This window comes from Podarcis vaucheri (genome assembly GCF_965113315.1).
Source record: "Podarcis vaucheri genome assembly, chromosome: 14".
Taxonomy (NCBI): domain Eukaryota; kingdom Metazoa; phylum Chordata; class Lepidosauria; order Squamata; family Lacertidae; genus Podarcis; species Podarcis vaucheri.
In genome coordinates this window covers 2945956-2965519 of record NC_138752.1, presented here as the reverse complement: position 1 = coordinate 2965519, position 19564 = coordinate 2945956, and the positions used below count along the sequence as shown (strand labels likewise).

General features: G+C 47.2%; 1 protein-coding gene across 9 annotated transcripts in view; it reads right to left on the bottom strand.

Annotated features, from left to right (window-relative positions):
• Positions 1 to 19564, bottom strand: part of TJP1 (tight junction protein 1) — a 354744-nt gene that overhangs the window by 129580 nt on the left and 205600 nt on the right. The window contains exon 1 of one of the 9 annotated variants that reach the window (XM_082198010.1): positions 2181 to 2267. The exons of the other annotated variants lie outside the window; for them this stretch is intronic. Within the exon in view, the coding sequence (XP_082054136.1) occupies positions 2181 to 2219 (39 nt within the window). The 5' untranslated portion in view covers positions 2220 to 2267. Of the gene's footprint in view, positions 1 to 2180; positions 2268 to 19564 lie in introns of those variants that run through there. 9 annotated transcript variants of the gene reach the window in all.

The window sequence follows — 19564 nt, the reverse complement described above, 5'->3', positions numbered from 1 at the left end:
CCTTCTCCACCCCCTTCCTGCCTTTTGCTAGAACAAAGTAATAAATGTGCCATTTCCAAAAGAAAATATATGAATTGGATTCCTATGCCTCAGCCTTGGTCACCCTGATGTGCAGGACAACACTCTCCATCCGCTATGAGGTCTGGAGATAATGCAAATTATAGTTCGAAACATCTGAAGGACCCCAGGTTAACCAAGGCAGATATAGCTCACCTGAGATAACCTAAGAATGAACACGTTTTGGAGACTGAGAAGAAAAATACTCTAATGCAGGTTATAATATATTTTTTCAAAGTGCCAAGATAATGCCAAACAATGAAATTTAAAAACTACTATGAACTTTTTGGTGCTTCTCTGAGTCACAAACTTTGCAAGCTCAATAAAGCGAGACTTAAGTTAAAAATGAAACTGTACCCAATACCTATTGGAGAATGAGTATTCATGAATGCCACCAGAAACTGATTCTACTGCCAAGAATCTGTGCCAAGCGTCAACGCCACTGCATTAGTGCAGTATCAGAGGCGCACAGTTCAGGTGCAAGCGCATACCAAGAGATGACATCAGACAGAAACTACACAGTTTCACTTGAGAGCAAACGCTTCCAGAGAACTATCGAGCAATATTCCTTAACGCAGCCAACACAAAACAACCAATGTACTGTCTCCAAAAGAACCAAGAACTGTTTATAATTCTAGAGTGGGGAGGGGAAGCTTCATTCTACCTTTTTTAAAACAAAAAAGTTTCCAGTCTAAGGTTTCATGCATAAGGAGAAACCTGTTGAGCATTTCAACTCCACCTCCTTCCCCTAGGAGTAAAACAGCACAGCTGACTCACTCACTCACTCACTCACTCACTCCTGCAGAGTTGAGGGAGGTCAGAGTACTACATGCACCTGTACCATATAATACACCTACAGAGCAGGTGGAGCTTCTCTTGGGCTCCCAGCACCACCCAAACATATTTGCACTATGTCAGCAGCAGCTGATTCAAAGGGAGTTGCTGAGAAATCCTGTATTTCAGGAATTGTGAAACCTGGTTTCAGGAATTCCTGATGTGAAATTCCTAAGAAAGGACACGTCCTTTGGAGTACAAAAAACATCACACACACCATGTGCTAAAAAAACAACAAACCCAGCCTAATTCCATTCACACCCCGGATTAAAGCACAGAAACAACATGCAATTCAGATGAGAGTTGAAATCTCCCAAAGCAAACGTTTTCTGCTGCAATTTTTACAAGGCAAAACTGCAACCACCTGCACTTCCCAATCTGTATTTTAAAAGCACACAGGAAGCAAGTTTCCACCCTGAGACACCCCACTTTAAAAGCTGGCTGCTTGACAAATTGCAGGGCAGAATCCACCCCACCTTCTCGGTACAATGTCAAAAGCAGAGCGCAAGGAGAGTAAGGGAATTAAGTCTTGCTGAACCAAGAGGGGCTTACTTCCGCGTAAAAAATGTGCTCAGGATAAGGCTGTAATGGGAAGTCCATTTATTTAGGGCAGAGGTCTCACTGAACCCAGTTACGACTTACTCCTGAGTAAGGAGACTTTCTTCTCTTGGGTCCCCTTTGAAAGCATCTGTAGAGCTTAACTTTTAAAACTTGCCCTTCAAGAGGAGAAACCATCCACTCTTTTGCCACCCACTCCAAAAGGAACTAATCTAGAGTTTGGTGGTATCCTGAGCACACCAGCCGCCCTTCACCCAACAGGTGTTTTGGGGGGGAGGGGGGAGTTTGAGAAAAAGAAGAATTGTGCGAACCTAAAAAGAGGAGCTCCATTACCCTCAGACACACACAACCAAGCCAGACCCTCCCCAAAGGATCACAGAGCTTGCTTTTTACTGATTTAAAAATCATTTTGTACTGAGCCTGTAAGAGGGGGGCCTTTAAACAACAACAAGCAGGCGGGGAGATGGGGCCTCCGCGAGGATTGTGTTTCCCCCCCTCCTCCTCAAGCCCCTTTCAGTCGGGGGGGAGCGCCCCGGGGAGCCAGGCGCGCCACGCGGGGAATTGCGCGCACGGGGGGCGACACTCGCCCCGAAGGCGAAGGGGGGCGCGCCCCCGAGGCAGGCTGCAGCCCCCCCCGGCAGCCCCTCGTTCCCCTTCCCGGGCCGGCGGGGGCAGAGAGGAGGGAGGCTGGCTCCGGAGCCCCCCCCCCGGCCGAGGCGGCTTTCGCTTACCTTGGTGGAAGCAGCAGCAGCTGCGGCTCGGGCAGACATCTTGTTTCCTTCCCGTCCCCGAGGAGGGCAGGGAAGCGCGGGCGGCGGCGGCGGCGGCGGGGAGGAGGGAGGGAGGGGCGACGGGGCGCGCTGCCTCCGCCTCCCGCCCGCCAGGGAGTCCCGGGGCGGCCGCTGGCTCTCGCGCGCTGGCCCTCCGCCTCCTCACGCCGCGGCGGCCCCGGCCAGCATCGCCAAGTTGCCTGCAGGTCCGGCCCCGAGCAGAGCGGCGCTGGCCCGGCGAGGGTCTCGGGAGCCGCCTTCGGGGCGGGGGGGGGCGCTGCTTCCGCGGCTTCCTCCGGCCGAGCGGCGAGGCGCCTCTGTCCTCGGCGGCCTCGGCCTCGGCAGCTACACGCCCGGCCGGCGCTCTGGCTGGCTCCCTCCCCCGCCTCTCCCAGCAACCCCTGACCTGTCTGCCGGGCTGCTGGGAGTGTCCATCTCTCTCCTCCCGGAGGGGGCGCGCGGAGGAGCCTGGCTTGCGCGGGCGCGCAGACCCGGGGGAATGCGGAGGAAGAGGGGCGAATCAATAGGGATGGGATCGCGGGAATCTCGGGGCTTCGCAAGGGGCCGGGAAGCGCGGCAGCTGCGGAGGCGCCAGGACTCTTCCCCTCGCCATCATTTTGCTTTCTTCCTCCTTTCCCTCCGCTCCAAATAACGTGCGGGGTGTTTAAAAAGAAGAAGACAGGCGCTTTGCAAGAAAGTTGCTGGGCTTCGCTCCGAGCAAAAGGGGCAGGGATTTTGCAAGCCCCCCCCCCCCCCGCTGCTTCCCAGCGCTTTGGTTCGGACCCGGGCGGCGACTGGGGCACCGACTTTCCCGGCGCGGACGAGCCTATCGGCGGCCGCGGAGGAGGGAGGCTGGCCGGTCAGGCAGGGCGCTCCCGTTGCTGCCGGGCGGAGGACCGGGCGGGAGGCGGGAGCGGGTTGCAGAGCGACCCAAACGCGGCAGGAGGAGGGCGAGGGTTTGCCGAGAGAGCGGCCGCCAGTTTGGAAAGGCTGTGAACTCTTGGTCTTATCCCAGGCCCAGCGTGCTTGCTTTTCTGGTTTTCACTATTCTGTTTTGCAATCGGAATAACCAGTCCCAGAGCCGTGTTTGAGCAGTGCGATCCTATACTGAGTAGTCCTGTACAGTAAATTCCACGAGTTCAGTTGGGCTTGCTCCCAGGTAAGGGTGTAAAATTGCTCTTGCAGCAAAAACAAAACAAAACCAGCTAAGAGAATTGTGGTACCTTAACATCTTAACAGGTTTCTTGTTGCCAAAGCTTTTGGTATCAACATCAGAACTGCTTCCCAAAATGCAAGCGGGAAACTTAAATTTTCTGCTTTTTAGTCAAAAGAAAACCAAGGCCCAATTTAGCACAGATGAGGAATCACAGGCCATATATTTGCAGTTTTGATCACCGGTGGCTGCAGCACTTAACTTGGGAGAAAATCTCATTAGCATCTTCATTATTTTCTGCATTTATACCACACCTAACAAGGAAATATCCAAGGCAGCTTAAGATCAGAACCAAAACTCAGCACAATAAAAACCAAAATATCAATAGAACCAATCAGTAAACATTCTTTTAAAAAGGCTAAAAGGCAGTGGCAACATAAAGCAACTTAAGGACAGCACTCTGCAAAGGTTTGTTGAAAGAAAACAGTTTCTTCTAAAATCAATAAGGCATCAGTGCCTGAGGTCTAGTGGCATAGCCTCAATCCAGTGTGCAGTTTCCCAGGAGCACATCCCATTGAACTCATCTTAGCAGCCTTTTGAATACGCACACGTAGGCTCACAGCCACACTTCTTACCATGGTGGCACAAGAGAACCCAACCTGGTTCATGCCTAATTAATATAAAACTCTCAGTTGGTGCTAATAATAATGATAATCCCCAGCCACTCTGGGCAGATTCCTTCATACACAAAAACGTAATAAAATTTTAAACATTAAAAACTTCCCCATATAGGGAAGCAAGAAAGGCAAGTGTGGATCCTGCAAAAGGCCTTTGAGAAAAGCAAGGCCTCTGAGCCCTTCTAAAAGTGAGGAGGGTCAGAAGTAAATAGGAGGGAGGTGATCAAGGGATCCCTGCAGTGGAGATGCAAAGTGCCAGTCACTGCAGTTCCAATAACAATTATTTTTTTAAAAAACAAATATACACCTTTTTGCAAAAGTTTTTTCAAAAGTTCGAATACAGCTTTGTCCACTGCCATAACACCACAAAACAATCACTCCAATCCTCAATCCCACATTACCGCCATGCTGACGCGCCAAATACCCTACCACTGATCTGGTTTACTAGACATTTTCAATCAATGTATCCCCTCCACAAACACATGATGATGACATTAAAATACCCTGTTCTTCAATAAAAGAGAAAAAAAGGAAACCAATTCTTGAGCACAGGGCTTACATCACTTGGGGCCTTGAAAATGAGCAATGTGATCTTAAATTCAAATGCTTTGCTCTGCAATAGTCAGCTAGAGCAAAGATGCAGGATGGGCATAATTCGATCACTCGTGGAGGCCTAGAACTGTATGGAGCTGCAGTGCTGCATTCTGAGCAAGCCATGAGCACTGCCAGAAGCGTGCACAGCAAAGATTTACAACAGCCTTTGCCAACCTGTGCTGGAAGGGGGGGTGATGGGAGTTGTAGATGGAGGGCACCAGACTGGCAAAGGCTGGTTTGCAGAAATCAAGCCTTGTGGTCCCCCAGATCACCACAGTAAAGTCAGCTTCGAGCAAATGTGTGTGTAGTTTTCCACACTGAATGTAAAGTAGAGGCAATGATTATTTGGGTTCCTCCAAAGGCAGGAGAACTCTGTCCCTGCTGCTTTGTTTATCAGTGTGAAATGATAACATGAGCAGATAAATTTGGAGGCACAATACAGGCAAGGTTAAGCACACTTCAATTCCATGCCTTAAGTCTCAGGAGTGAGAGAAGTGAGGTCTACATACCAAGAGGAGGGGAGGAGAGACAGAGAACCCTCCTGACTAGCACACACACAAAATTATTACCTGCCAAATGCAAAAAAATACAGTGGTATCTTGAGTTACAAACGCCTCAGGTTACAAACGCTTCAGGTTACAAACTCCACTAACCTGGAAGAGTTACCTCAAGTTGAGAACTTTGTCCCAGGATGAGAACGGAAATCATGTGCCAGCAGCGCAGCAGCAGCAAGAGGTCCCATTAGCGAAAGAACGCCTCTAGTTAAGAACAGTTTCAGGTTAAGAACGGACCTCTGGAATGAATGAAGTTCGTAACTAGAGGTACCACTGTAGAGGTGGTGAATCGCCAACAACAGGCACCAGGAAAGTGCACTTGGAGCATGTGTGTCCATTTCCTGCACCTGCTGCCAACGTGCCTGATACTCCCCCAGGCTGAATTTCTTGTGACTTTAGTCCCCTTCACACATTTTTCACGTGAAGGAAGCTTCACATATAGAAGAGGCAGTGTGGCCACATGTGAGCCCCTGAATTGTCCGTAAACATTTGAATGTGGGAAGTCCAAGCGCACAGAGCATTTCCACCTGGTGTGGAGCCCTGAACAATTGGAGTTCATTTTCATCCTTTTAAGGCTTTTATGCTGTGCCCTTTGGTTGAAAAGGCAGCTTACAAAAAATGCTAAAACTGTCCCTGCCCTCAAACTCAAAATCTAAAAAGATGTGACACAGGAGGAACAAGGAATGGGAGGGAGGAGGAGAAAGCAAGCACCAGTTCTTAAAGTTACAGTTCTTATAATACAATTAGATAGTTCTGTCCATGTGGATTCTGGCTGCCAAGTAGAACAATGGCGATTCACTAGCACTAGAGGTGAGCCTGTTTGTCTTGACTTTGATAAAGAGCCATTCCTCCCCAGAAGCCTTTGTCCCTCCAGATCAGATCCAGGAGCATAGTAGGGGACAGTGTCCAGGCCCGGGGGGGGGGGTGCAGCTCCTGCCGCACAGTCCTTCCTTCAGGCTGCTGACTTGATGGCAATTACAGCCCTCCCAGGAGGAATCACCTTCTTCCCTGCCAAATTCAGTTGCTGTGCTGGCTGCTCAATGCATGGACATCAGGGGCGGCAGAGCTCTACTGCTCCTCCCAGGCATGGAGCCCTCTGCCCATATGCAAAGTGTGTAGATGGCACCAGTCTCTAGTTTCCAGCTGCACTCTTGGCTGTGAACACTTTTAACTATTTCCTGCATTGCAAAAAGTTGAGCAAAGATGAGCTTTTGGGTGCCTTCCAACTCTGCAATACTTTGATTCCACTCAGCTTTCAATGACAGTTGCTTAAAGTTGATACTAGAGCTTAATTTGGAAAATGAGGGACTCTACTTCTTAATGTTACCAGGAATGGGTTTATTGCAGCTTGGATTCTAGGACCCCTTGTTTGTATCTGAAACAGAATCTGGTCTCAACACTGCCAAGATTCAGCTCAGACAAAGCTCTTATTAAACGGCAGAGCTGAGCCTTGGGTAACGCTACAAAATAAGAACAAGAAGCAATGCTCTCTTCTTTGAAATCCAGGCATTCCATTTACAGTTTAAGCACCAGGGGACTGTCTTGATGTGCCTTATTTTATCAAACACTGCAAAGGACTGGTCTAAAACATTGTCATGCCTGCGGTGGCATGGAGTACAACCCATCAGGGATTTCTCTACGTGTGTTGTTGAAACGACTTAGAGCTGCTCCAGAATCCAGGGGCATGCACAGGAGAAATGTGCAGTAGCTGGTGCCCCACAGGGCCCCTTGTGACAAAGCTGCCCCTGACCAGCATTTTAAAGCAAGAGACCCCTCCAAATGGCGTGGGACTCTCAACTCCACCAGCCTCAGCCGGCATGGCCAGTAATGCAGGATAGTGGGAGCTGGTCCAGCAATGGCTGGAGGGCCACATGTTTCTCACCTGAGCAAGAGATTGGACAAGATGCACCATCTTCAACCTTGGGTCCCTCCAGGTGTCATTAGACTGCAACCATCCAAGACCATTGGCTAAGCTGGTTGGGGATACAGGAATTTCTGTTGCTGTTGGCTTCCGTCTGTCTTGAGAGACAATGGAGTGTACCTCCAGGGGAAGTCAGAATATTACATTAGCAGTATCAAAGTAACTTCCCTGGGGCGCATGGCTGAGCAGTGTGTAGGGAGGTTCCGGGGTGCACAGATGACAAGACAAGGCACAGCCTCACAAGGCAGTGGAGGGTTAGAATCAGATGGACTACCTTCCCGGGCTGACAAGCCCCATCTGCCCCTCATTTCCCTCTTACAGCACTTGCAGAAACTGCCTTCTTGACTGTTGGACCCACTATTGGTGCCGTCCACTCGATCCACCTGAGCCTATCTTCACATGCACAGGAAGTCAGTAACTCACCAATGGTTTAAGACTCATTGGCTATCCTTGCCTGGTTCAGCCGGCCAGTTAACGCTGTTCCCGGGGTGTGTCTGCTGTCACATGCTGACAGCTCGTAGGAGCCACAGGGGAGAGCTGAATGCAGGGTAGGGACCAAAAGTAGACAAACTACCCCAGGAGGAGTATGATGTGTCCCCCACCAAAGGTACTACCCTTCCCCTAACACCCCATACAACCCATACAACAGGAGTTGTAGTTCAACAATATCTGGGGACCCAAGGTTGAAGAACTCCAGTCTAATAATCTCCAATAATCCTCACTCTATGAAATCCCTATGAGTCTATAAAAAAAATGCTTTCTTTCAGAATGCCACGGGATTCTGAACTCAATGTTGCTTTTCTGTAGCTTTCATCTTCCACCCCTGATGGAATGGACAGGAAGGAAAAGGCTGGGATCACCACAGGAAACCAGCCTCTGAACTGAGAAAATGCAGTAGGTAGTTTGCTAGAAACCTCTTGTTTTCCCACACCATTCTCTACCTAAAAAGAATATCTGCTCTGTTTAAAAACTCAGCACAGAGTCTCTTTTCTGGTAAATGAGTATTTTGTTCCTGCTTTTGACTCTGGAAGAAATGTTTATTGGGAATGACATAAAGCAAAAATAGAATGTACCAGTTTTCCTTTTATTCCCCATCCCCAAGTAGCTCACTCACACTGAATACACTGAAACTGTTTGACTGTTCTATCATTGTGAAATTAAACACTCTATTCCATTCTTTGCTTTTAAAAATAAGTTGATAGATAAACAAACAAACAAACACAAAACATAAAACTGTATTTATTCTAAAGGCAGACTAATGCACCAGTTTTGTTTCTTATTTAAGGCACCTCACTGACCCTTCTCCACAAATTTTTAACTTGGGCACATATTTTGTATGCCCCTCGATATACTGCAATGCCCTCTCTCCCCACTTCCCACTGCAATAGTGTTATGACCTGTACAACACCCACACTATTGTATTAAGAAATGATTCCCATTGCTCAAGAAAGTGCAACCCAGTCATATTGAGTTTCCCAGGATTATGTTCCAGTTGCCATATTTGATATGGCAATCTTACAAAGAGAGGAAGTTGACATCACACAGAGAACTTTTGTTGAGGATAAGCAGGCTGTGGAAGCTTCCAGAAGAAAATAAAGTTTACAAAATTTTATGAGTTTGCAGACATTTCTGAGCAGCATGGAGGAGTGTAAAGTTCCATTGAAAGGTTTTGCAGCCACAAATGAAGCCACTGCTCATCCTAGGGCAGGGACAACCCTACATGGTGCCTTCTGTGTGTTTTAGACTACAACTCCTATTATCTCTGTCCACTGGCCGTGTTGGATGGGGCTGTTGGGGGTTGTAGTCCAAAACATCTGTAGAGTCCTTTGCTGGGGAAGGCAGTTCCAGCTGATAGAGTTATGTACAGTAAATAGAATCAGTGTTGTTTTCATTTAATGTAAGCACCATTCCAATCTCTGGTATTACTAGCACCAATTTAGACAAAACTGCAGGGATAGCCAATATAGTGCCCTACAGGTGTTATTAGACTCCAGCTACTACCAGCCACATCAATCCAACAACATCTGGAGGGCCACAGATAGCAGCCCTTGCAGTAAACCATGGTTGTTATGTGAACAGTATAGGTTCCAGGTTTGGGGGGGAGGGATATGCTCTTGGGGGGGACTCTCTCTGAGTGTGCCCCACACCACATTCTCCTCTTCAATGCAGCTGCCCATGTGCTTGCTTCTACCTTTGCGCATATTGGCACCACCTCCAAGACAGGAGGAGCATAAGACATGTGAATGAGCAGGCAAAAGCATGTTCCACTCCTCATTGCATGCAATGGATGGTGACTTAAAGCATTAAACACTGTTGTTGCATCCAAACACAGCAAACAGTGGCTTGTTCAGTTCAGCTGGTTAGTTAGCTGGGATGTCAACATCCAATCCTGGTCTGATCTTCTTGTTTGCTGACAAACTGAGCTTTGATATCCTGGTTTCTTTACAAACAGAAGTACTCTTTCCCTTGTGGGCAAAGAGAAGTGGGAAGCTCATGCAGAACCAATCAGGTAACAGCAAACCACAGTTTGTTGTTACATCTGAACAGGGCCACAGCAGTGCTAGATTACCCAAAAGACAAAGCAAGCATGTGCTTAGGACAGCGGCAAATGGGGTGTAAAAAAGTGAGAAATTTTGGGGGGAAATTGGCATTTGATTTTTTTTTAATGGAAGTAGTCAACCTTCTTAGAATTCCTTACATTCCACACCCTTCCCCCATTTTTCTGTTCTCTTTTTATTACTTATCCATTATCCCCAGCTAATATAGATTGAAATAATGTAAGGAAATCAGATTCTGTCATGTGTTGTACATGGCATACATACATGTACATTTCAGCATACAGGCAAACCTTGTGTCACCATAATCTTTTCAGTGCTTAGGACCTTTAAAAGTCTTAATCCAGCCCTGGGCCACAGACATGGAAGAGCCCTAGAGCTTTCACTTGCACACACATACTCTACTTCTAAAAGTGTATAACTAAAGCATCAGAACCAAAGGAAACACAGCAGCTTGGGAAAGAGCTGGCATCTTTGTCGATTCTTTCAGCTGCTCTGGGATGGAGGAAATCCCATTATAGCTTCATTGTTTTATTTTTTTCTTGCAGACGCAGCAGGAATACAATTTAATATTTAAAGCACTGTTAATATTAATGGTGGCTATCACCATTTTAACCAACTGTTAGGATGAAGGTTGTTTATCGGGGTGAGTGGGAGGGGAGCTGCTCTGCATGCAGAAGAGTTGGAGGGGACTGCCCAGCATCTCCAGTCCAAAGGTTCTTCTCCAGCAGTATGGATGGGAAAGAAGTCCCCACCACACACATCCTGAGAACCCAAATAAATTCACAGCATCATCAGCATCAGCATCAGCATCATTCTGTCTTTTTCCCCAGCAGGGACTCAAGATGGCTTATAGCTAAACTATAAACAGCATGAGCAATATGACACAAGATAGTCATTTATGATGGAAAGGACATGTGATGTGTGCACATGGTTCTAATTCAGCAATGAGAACCTAAGAACTTGGCTGCTGGATCAGACTAAAGACCTATCAAGCCCAGCATTCAGTCCTCACAGTGACCAACCAGATACCGCAAGTCCATAAGTAGGACACAGTCTCATGCCCCTCCTGCTGTTTGCCCCTCAGCAACTGGTATTCACCGGTATAATGCCTCTGGTCCTGGAGATCTTACCATACTGGGGAGGACTGTCCTCTATAAAGCATGACACAGACAACCTATCTTGGTACCTGCCAATCTGATTCGAAAGAATGACAGGCCAGAGAGCAGGGATGTGGCTGATCTTAGAGCTTGGGTCGCATTCTGTGATATTGTAGGCAAGTGTTCCTTCAGATGGGCTGAGCCTGGACCATTGGGTGGCTTTCCAGCCATGATAAACCCCCTTTTCAAAATGCAAAGGGCCTTTTCAAATTTAGTTAAATGGTTAGATCTAATCCGGATGATGCAAGTGGCCCCAACTCCAACATGATCTGTTAGTTACACCTTGGGTTGTTTTTATCTAGTAACTAAATAAATTGCTCCTAGAAAACTATAAGCACTTGTCCTATAAGCACTTGTCTCTTGTTATTTAAAAAAAGAAATATGCCTTTTAGAATAAAGAAGAAATGGGATGTCTCATTTTTTCTTGCAAGAGCACAGCAATCAAAATGGCTGCTGCAAGTTTTCATGCGATTTCAGGCTGCACTTTTTTCGGTCATGGCGCCCAAAAACATTTGTTTGGGGCATTGTGCCTCAAAAGCATGCTTGGGGGGGCCACAATCTTGTGCGGGTCACATGACTCGCACAGGAGTGTGGACCCGGAAGATGGCATCCTGGATTTGGACCACGTCATGTTGGAAGTCATGCCTTTGTTGATGCTTTGCTCTGTGCTGGACACCGAAGCTGTGAGCTGGGGGTTTCCCTGGAAGCCTAATGGGGAAGCAAGAACTTTTTGGGGTGGTAATGCTGTGAGCCCCTCCATCCTATGTTCAGGCTGTATATCCATGAAAATAAACCATATATCTGTAAGACACCGTCATTCCAAAGAAATCCTGATTAAGCGCAGGAACCCCTCATTGCTCAGAAACTGACCGCATGGCTTAGATAGATTAGGCGCCTTATTTCAAAAAGTTAAAATCCGGACACAAAAGTTGCTTTTAGGGGGGCAAAGTTATTGAGCTGAGCTTCCATGGGGGCAGGTACCAAAGATCTCAAAAAAAGAAAGAAAAGGTTTTTGAGCTATTTTTTAGGTAATTTGCAAAAATCTGCACTTCCGGAATGGGTTGACATAGGTCTGGATTTTCCCGGACATTTAAGCGATTTCTGCCCACACACTGTTTCCGATGGCCAAGTCCCAGTGATGTCCAGGAAATTCCAGATGTATGGCAACCCTTTACTTTTCACAAGGAAGGAAACCTTTGTTCCTTCCACAAAGGTTTCTGCCTTCGCAAGCTCATGGAGGCACAGTGTTTTGTTTGCTAAAAGTACCATTTGTAAGTACAAATTCACCTGGAAAATTTTAAGGCAGAGAGAGAGTTGTTTATTTATTCATACCCTGCCCTTCCTCACGAGCCTGAGGCTAACAACCTTCATAAATAAATAAATGCAAGAAAGGAAAGAAAGAAATAATTATTATGAAGGACAATCAGTAGGATCCAAATGAAAAATTAATGCCTACACCAACCAGACCAAAGGTCGTGTGATGCCAGCTCCAGGCTTGGGGGGCTCTTGGGCAGCTCACCCTCCTTGGCCTCCCCCCACAAGGCCACCTCCTCCCCACCATCGTCATTGGCTGCACCCAGGGCTCCTCTTCCGCACTGCTACCATCTCTGTCTCCGGCGGTGGGGGCAGAGCCTCACCACCAGGGCTAGGAGCCACCAGTAGCCTTCTTCTCCCTGAATTTGTCCATTCCTCTTGTAAAGCTATCCCAGCTGGTGGCTATCACTGCCTCCTGTGGGAGGGAGTTCTGCACTTTAACTCTACACTGCATGAAGAAGTCTTTTCCTTTAACTGTCCTGAATATTCCTACATTCAGCTTCATTGGATGCCCACGAGTTCTAGTGTGGAGAGGAAGAAAAACTTTTCTGTTCCACTCTCTCCTTAATGTTATAAACTTCCATCATGTCACCTCTAACTCAAATTGAAAAGTCCCAAATGCTGCAACCTTTCCTCCTTCCTCCTCCTCTTTCACTGGTTTCACGGGCTTGGATGGGGCAGAAAAGGATGGCCAGAACAATCAAGGGGATGATTGTTTGTTCTGGCCACCCTTTTGTCCCCCATCCAAAAGGAGGAGGAGCCTCCACTTGCCTCGCTGGCGGCTGCTGTGGGTGAGGCAGTGGCAAGGAGAGGGGCTACTCAAGGGCCCCACCAAACCTGGAGCTGGCACTCGCTATGATCTCAGGCAGCCACTGACAAGGCAAGCCATCATTATGGGGCCAGGTGAATCAACAGTCTCTTTTGATATAAGGGAGCATCACACAATCGCATTCAAATGTCGGCATAGCCAGGAGGTCAGGAGCAATACAGGGAAAAGCAACCATCCAATGTTGTTGCACAGAGTTGATTCTGAGTTAGGTTGCTATACATCGTTTGTTAAACTACGGAACAAAGCCCACATCCAGCGCTCTTTTTGACCCATTCCCTGGATCCAGGCATTCTGAACTCCTTGGCGCTCCCTTTTTTCTGTTAAGGATTGCGTGCACCTTCGTCTTGTAGGCACTGCAGAAGAAGGTACAATCTGCTGAGTGGGCAAAACGTGTGTACTCTTCCAAGAACCTTCTCTCTCTCTTTCATTGGAAAGAATTGCTGGGGCAGAGCCATCACCCAAAGGCTTCGTTTCGCTCTGTCTTAATAATGTCTCCAGCATCCTCCTGCATCAGAGCCAATCTTTCTCTCTTGCTGCATTTATATTCAATATATATATATATATATCAGAACGATGGATGGGAGGCGGGGAGTGAATGATGGAAAAATATCGTTTGGCAGCATGGCACCCCACTCCTGCTGCAGAACAGCTTTAGATTATTTTTATCCTATTTCTGCACAGCTCCTCTTGACTTTCTGGGAGTGACTAAAGAAAGACTGAGAAACATACTGTATGCATCGCCTTCAGGAGCGGCTGTGTTTCAGGTGGATGCATCTGTCCCGTTCTTGTCCAAATATACACTCTACAGTGGCAAGAGACTCTCAGCTTGGATTGTCTGCCAGTTGCCTCTACCCCCAAACTATTAGTAGCACAAATGATGATATACAGCTTTGAGAGTGTAGATTATCTCATATTATTTTCCGAGTCACATCCCCCCCAACCACTAGGTACTGCTACAAAATCTGGCTTCAGTTTCCACTTTTACCAAAAAGCGATCTCTGTATTTGCTAATGTAAAGCAAACATACTGTATTTTTTCTTCTTCTGCTTTCTGGCTAACCACAGGCCCCTGTGTTTAGCTTAAGGCATGCAAGAAATCTAGGCAAGAGCTGGGCGTTGTTTTTAAAAATGGAGATTCTGCTAGAATCCTAGCAGAGAGCAGAGAGTAGGGTCCAGCTGCACCCCAGCTTAATGTGGATTATGTACCCCTTGTTCATCCTTGAATTCCAAGCTGTCTCTCTGCTAAATCTGGAGTTTCCCTAGGCTCAGAAAATCCAAAAGGGGCAACTGCTGCACTTTAAAAGCACTCATACCAGCTTTCTGTAGACACTTCTGTCTAGTTTTTTGTTTTTGTTTTTATGTGGGCATTTTTGATGTGTAGCAGCTTCTAAAGAGGCAAGGTTGCCTGAAACAGCAAATGGGTGAAAAACAGGGAGAGTAATAGAATAGTAGAGTTGGAAGGGACCCCAAGGGCCATCTAGTCCAACCCCCTGCAATCCAGGGATCTCAGCTAAAGCATCTATGGCCATCCAACCTCTGCTTTTAAACCTCCAAGAAAGGGGAGTCCATAACCTCCAGAGGGAGACCGTTCCAGGTTCCCAGGAGACATGAAAATTCTGAGTTAAAATCACATCCAAATATATGTGGCCTGCCAGGGGACAAACTGATTTTGTACTCATTTTTGTACTTTTATTCTATTTTTCCTCATTGCACACACAATTTCATCCCTTACTTAGTGTAAGATTTGTACTGATACAGAGTTCTGGAGAACATGAACTCTGTCCACTGTTTGGTTGTTCCCAATAAACAGACTGCCCAACTGCGGATTTGAGAACTTTTCTTCCTCTCATAGACAAACATGTTTACTTTTGCCTTTCTTGGTCTCCCAATGATGCTTACAAGAGCCCTGTGAGGTAGATCAGCACGATCCAGAGCCATCAGAGCAAATCAGGATTTCCTTCTACCCTTGAACCTTTTGTCTAGGCCCCAAAGCTCTTTATTGATTCACTCAGGGAGTGAAACGGAAGAAAAGCTTAATCAGCACCAACAAACTTTGGATGGTGGAGCTGTGAACACGAAAGACTGCAAGCTTTGGCACTGGGTGGCAGAAATAGTGTTGACGTATCCTGGACAATAGAGTGTCATCTCCATTGTTCAACTGTTTGATGATCCAGGGGCAAATCTGACACCCCTGAAGCTGGCTGGATACACAATTAAATCCTGCAGGTCACTTTCTAGCACCAAGTATGTCAAGAATGCAAGTCAAAAGATTAAGCGGCTTGCACTGGATGGAGCACATGAACGTATCCAAGCATTTCTCTTCTACCTGCTTGTCTTTGGTTTGCAAACAGTGTAATCTGTATCCCTGCCCTAACTGACCATGTATCTCCCCTGTTTTTGTATCTCCCCACAACACCCCACGCCCTTGACTGCCGCTGAGGGAAACATTCTTAAAGACATTTCAATCCTGGATCCTCCTGGTCAGACTAGAAAGGTTTGTTTCAGAAGTGTTGCAGGTTGAACCTTGACCAGGATTTACACAACTTTTGGGAAACTTATTCAGCTACTGACTTGTTAACAAGGTATTATATGCCTGCATTATATGCCTCAACCCAGGACTCCATGGGCTCCAACAACACCTTCTTGGTGCAGGGAAGTCCAACAATCTCAGCCATCTGATCAAAACCAGGGATGGCCAGTTCCATTTTGCCGTCTTGAGGCGAAACAGGAAAGTGTCCCTCACTACTGCCCCGTGGCCAAGGCCTCGCTTACCAGGGCCGTGTGGCGACTTTCAACAAGATCTCGTGAGATCTCACAAGATCTCGCCGGAAGTCGCCACACATTCCTGGTGGTGGCGGCAGCAGCAGCAGGGGCAGGCACAGCGTTTGTGGCACCAGTGCCCACTGGGATTCTGCCACCCAAGGTGGCTGCTTCAGTCCGCCTCATGGGCAGGCCAAACCCAATGAAAACTGTGCAGCAAAACTGGTGGTTGTCACGAGCTCTCAAAGCGAAAAAAGGTTGGCGGTTTTGTGATAGGCCCTAGTACACAGGAGCAGCCAGGACATGTGTAACTCACATGTTAAGACAAGAGTTTAGCAAAGCCCTGAGCACACACACACCCTCAATTTGAGTGGCCTTTCTGATTCAGCAACCCAGCCACTCCCCAGAACCACAAGCCACTTCTTAAGCTCTGTAGCGTTTAAGACAAAGTTGGGAGGAAGAAGAAGTGGGAAGAAGGAACAAGGAAGAAAAAGAAGGGGGATAGTAAACCGGAAATGACATTGATGTCCTTGGTGTCCCAAAGTGCTTCTGGATCACTACTTCAGACAGCAGGGTGTAGATAATTCTACTAGTTACACTTGTTTATCAGCTACAGTGCTTTGGGATAATAAATATATAGATATTACTCCTTTAAAAAATGAACAGAGCTGGCAAACTCTTCTTAAGTCCAGGATGTGATTTTTCATGCTCCGGATCAAAATAGGCTGTATGCTTCCAAAACGACCATGTCAAGAACATGCAGAGCACTTCAATGTTTCAAATCCAAGCAGATAAAGCTGTGTGTGTCTGTTTTGCTAGGGTGTGGTTTTTCCTGCTGCCAGACTGTTTTGAAATTTCTCTTCGCTTTCTTTAGTGTACCACAGTCCAGAAACCTCAAATCCAGAGCTATTTCTTGAGAGGGACATGGCTATAAGGCAGTTTCCATTAAAGAAAAATTCAAATGGCTCTTTCTCCAAGAAATTCATCAGAAAGAGGAGTAGGTGGCCATAAAAAGAATAAAGCCTTGCTGTTAAAGAGGAATTGGGAACACAGAAAATATCCAAAGGTTAAGATCTTACTCTTGTCATTATAAAGCGGGGATGGGGAGCCTTTTTCAGCCCAAGGGCCACGTTCCATCATGAAGAAGCTTCCAGGGGCCATGTGGCAAGGGTGGGCGGGGCAACTGATGCGATGCTCACCTTTAAGCAGGTTATCTACCAGCCACATAAACATCAATAGATTTTTCTACACACAAACCTCCCTCCCTCCCAGCAAGCAAGAGGCATGATCACAATTCAAAACCACATTCTAGCACTGAAGGAGAGTTTGTAACAGGGCTGGGAAGGGTGGCTGCTTCTGGTGCCTGGTTTCCAAACTTTGGCACAGTTCAGACACTTGTCTGGCTTCCTTTCTTCTGTGTATCTTTTTAAAAATCTATTTATTTAATAAGATTTAAATAGTGCTTGATTGTAAAAAAAAGAAGGTCAAAGCAGTTTACAAAAAGAAAATGATTACCAGTAAAAACAGTTAAATATTTAAAACATTGGGGGGGGGGGAATCATTAAACTCTGCTTTCATGGTCTGTGTTCCTACTAAAATTCAAGTTCAAATGAGCTTATCTTCAGGGTTTCTGTCCTCAGCTTGCTTCAGATGCCTGTGTGATGTTGGGCACGCAGACAGCCCAGTCATACTCCCCACCTGATTATGTCTCCTGGAGAGGCCCTGAGCAGTGTGTGCCTCCACTTCTCCCCTGTAAATTGAGATGTCGATTTAGCAAGTGTGTCAACTGGGACCTAAAAACCTGAATATGCTGCTTTTGGAACCCAGCAGATGACAGACCATCCAGCCTGGATGTACACATCCAGAGTATGTACACATCACCTGCTTAAAACACAGTGAGGTCATTTTTCCATACTGTGTTTAAAATCGATGCCTTCCCATGTTGCCAGCTCTCTGTCCCTGGTTTCCCATTCATCCCCGCCCTCCCCAAATCACCTTCCACAGGACTGACTCCCAGTCTAAGTGAATGCACCACAGAGTTGGAGTTTAAACTCCTTCCTAGCATTTGATGCACTCTTGGGTGGAAAGGGAGGTGGGTGGGGAAGGAAGCTGTGTGTGCATTCTGGGCTCTGATCCCTTTAGCCGCCAGGATCCTGCAGGGAGGTGGTTCACCGCTTTGATTCTCCCCAGTGTTGCATACCCTCCAAGTGTCCCTATTCTCCAGGGACAGTCCTGCAATTATGAAAGCCTTCTGGTTTGTTCCTGGAATGCCCCTATTTCCCCCACCAGGGAGGAGGATGAGCAAGGACAGTGGCAGCTGCAGCAGCTGTGAGGGAGCATCCCCTTGCCTCTCCATGGCCGCCGCTGCTGTCCTCCTTGCTTGGGCACTCGGAGTGGCTGCTGGAGAGCAGGTGAGGAGAGGAGGGGCCGCCATTGCAGAAGCCCAGCCTGGTGTGATGTGCCAGCTCTGAGGGGCAGGCAGAGGGCAGGGCTGCCCTGTGTGGGAAGAAGCGGGGAGCGGAGAAGAGCTCAAGGAGTCTGGATTTTTGTGCATCCACGTCTAACCGTGCCCCTTTCTAAAATTTATTTATTTATTTATTGGTGTTTTCTGTTTGTTTGTTTGTTTGTTTGTTTTGATAAATCTACCAAAGGAGAGAATGAAATAAAATAAAGAAAACTGGGATTAAGGGTTTTCCTAGGATGGTGGAGGGTGTCTGTGTCCCATTGGTGTGGGGCTGGTGGCACTCGCCCTTCTTCTGATAGGAAATGCTCGTGGGGGGGGTTGAGGAAGATCAGTTGGGGGAGAGGGAGAAAAATTTCATCTGAGGAATGTTAGAGGGTATGGTGTTGCCACTTAAAAAAACCCAAGTAAATGAGAGGAAACCGATCTCTTGCTTGCAGAGACTCAGTCCTGGCCCGCTTACGAGGGAGTCAGTCTCCTCTGAATCCAGTGGCAGCTACTTCTGAAGAGACACGGTTAAAATGACAACCTTAGTTCTGAGCCAACAGGATTAGTGAACATGGCAAGTGGCAGGGTGGGTGGAAAGTGGGGTGCTCCTCCACAATACATGCCCTGCCCCAGCAAATGTTTCCACTCTAAAGCCTATGAGATAACCTAGTTGGTGGAGCAGGGGACTCTTAATCTCAGGGTGATGGCTTCAAGCCCCACACTGGGCAATAAGATTCCTCCACGGTCCCTTCCAGCTCTATAGTTCTATGATTTTATGCACATGGGATTCACTACACAATGTAAAATAAGTTGGAGTGAGGCAGACCTGGGGAAACCACATCAAAACACAGTGTTTCAGAAGAAACTACAAGATACCTGGGGATTGTGGGTAACGTGTACAAAGATTCAAAGAATGGGGTGAGAACACACTGATGCCAGAGTAAGTGGCAATATGCAGATCCCTATAGAAACTTGCGTCTACAAAACATGATGCTGAGTATCTAGTGATATTGCTTTCATTTGAATTATTAAGCAGAGAATTGGAAACCAGGCCACTAACACCTGATGGTCATTCTAGCCTCTTCTTATCCATTTTCAGAGAGGGCATAAGAGAACACGAAGGCTCCACATTTCTTTAAATATAACATCTAGGGTTAGGCGAAAACAGTGGTGCAGCTGGGGCTTTGGCCGCCCGGGGCCCTCACTGGCTTTGCCGTTCCTTATCCAGGAGCCCCACTGGCTTGCCAGCCTGGTGTTTGCCGCCCAGTGTGGGCTTCCCCAGCTGGTATCGGTGGGATTACTCTAGAGTCACAGCAGCAGCACCAACCAAGGCTGTCTTATGGGTGGCGTGCGGGTGGCAAAGGAGCATTTCTCGCTCCG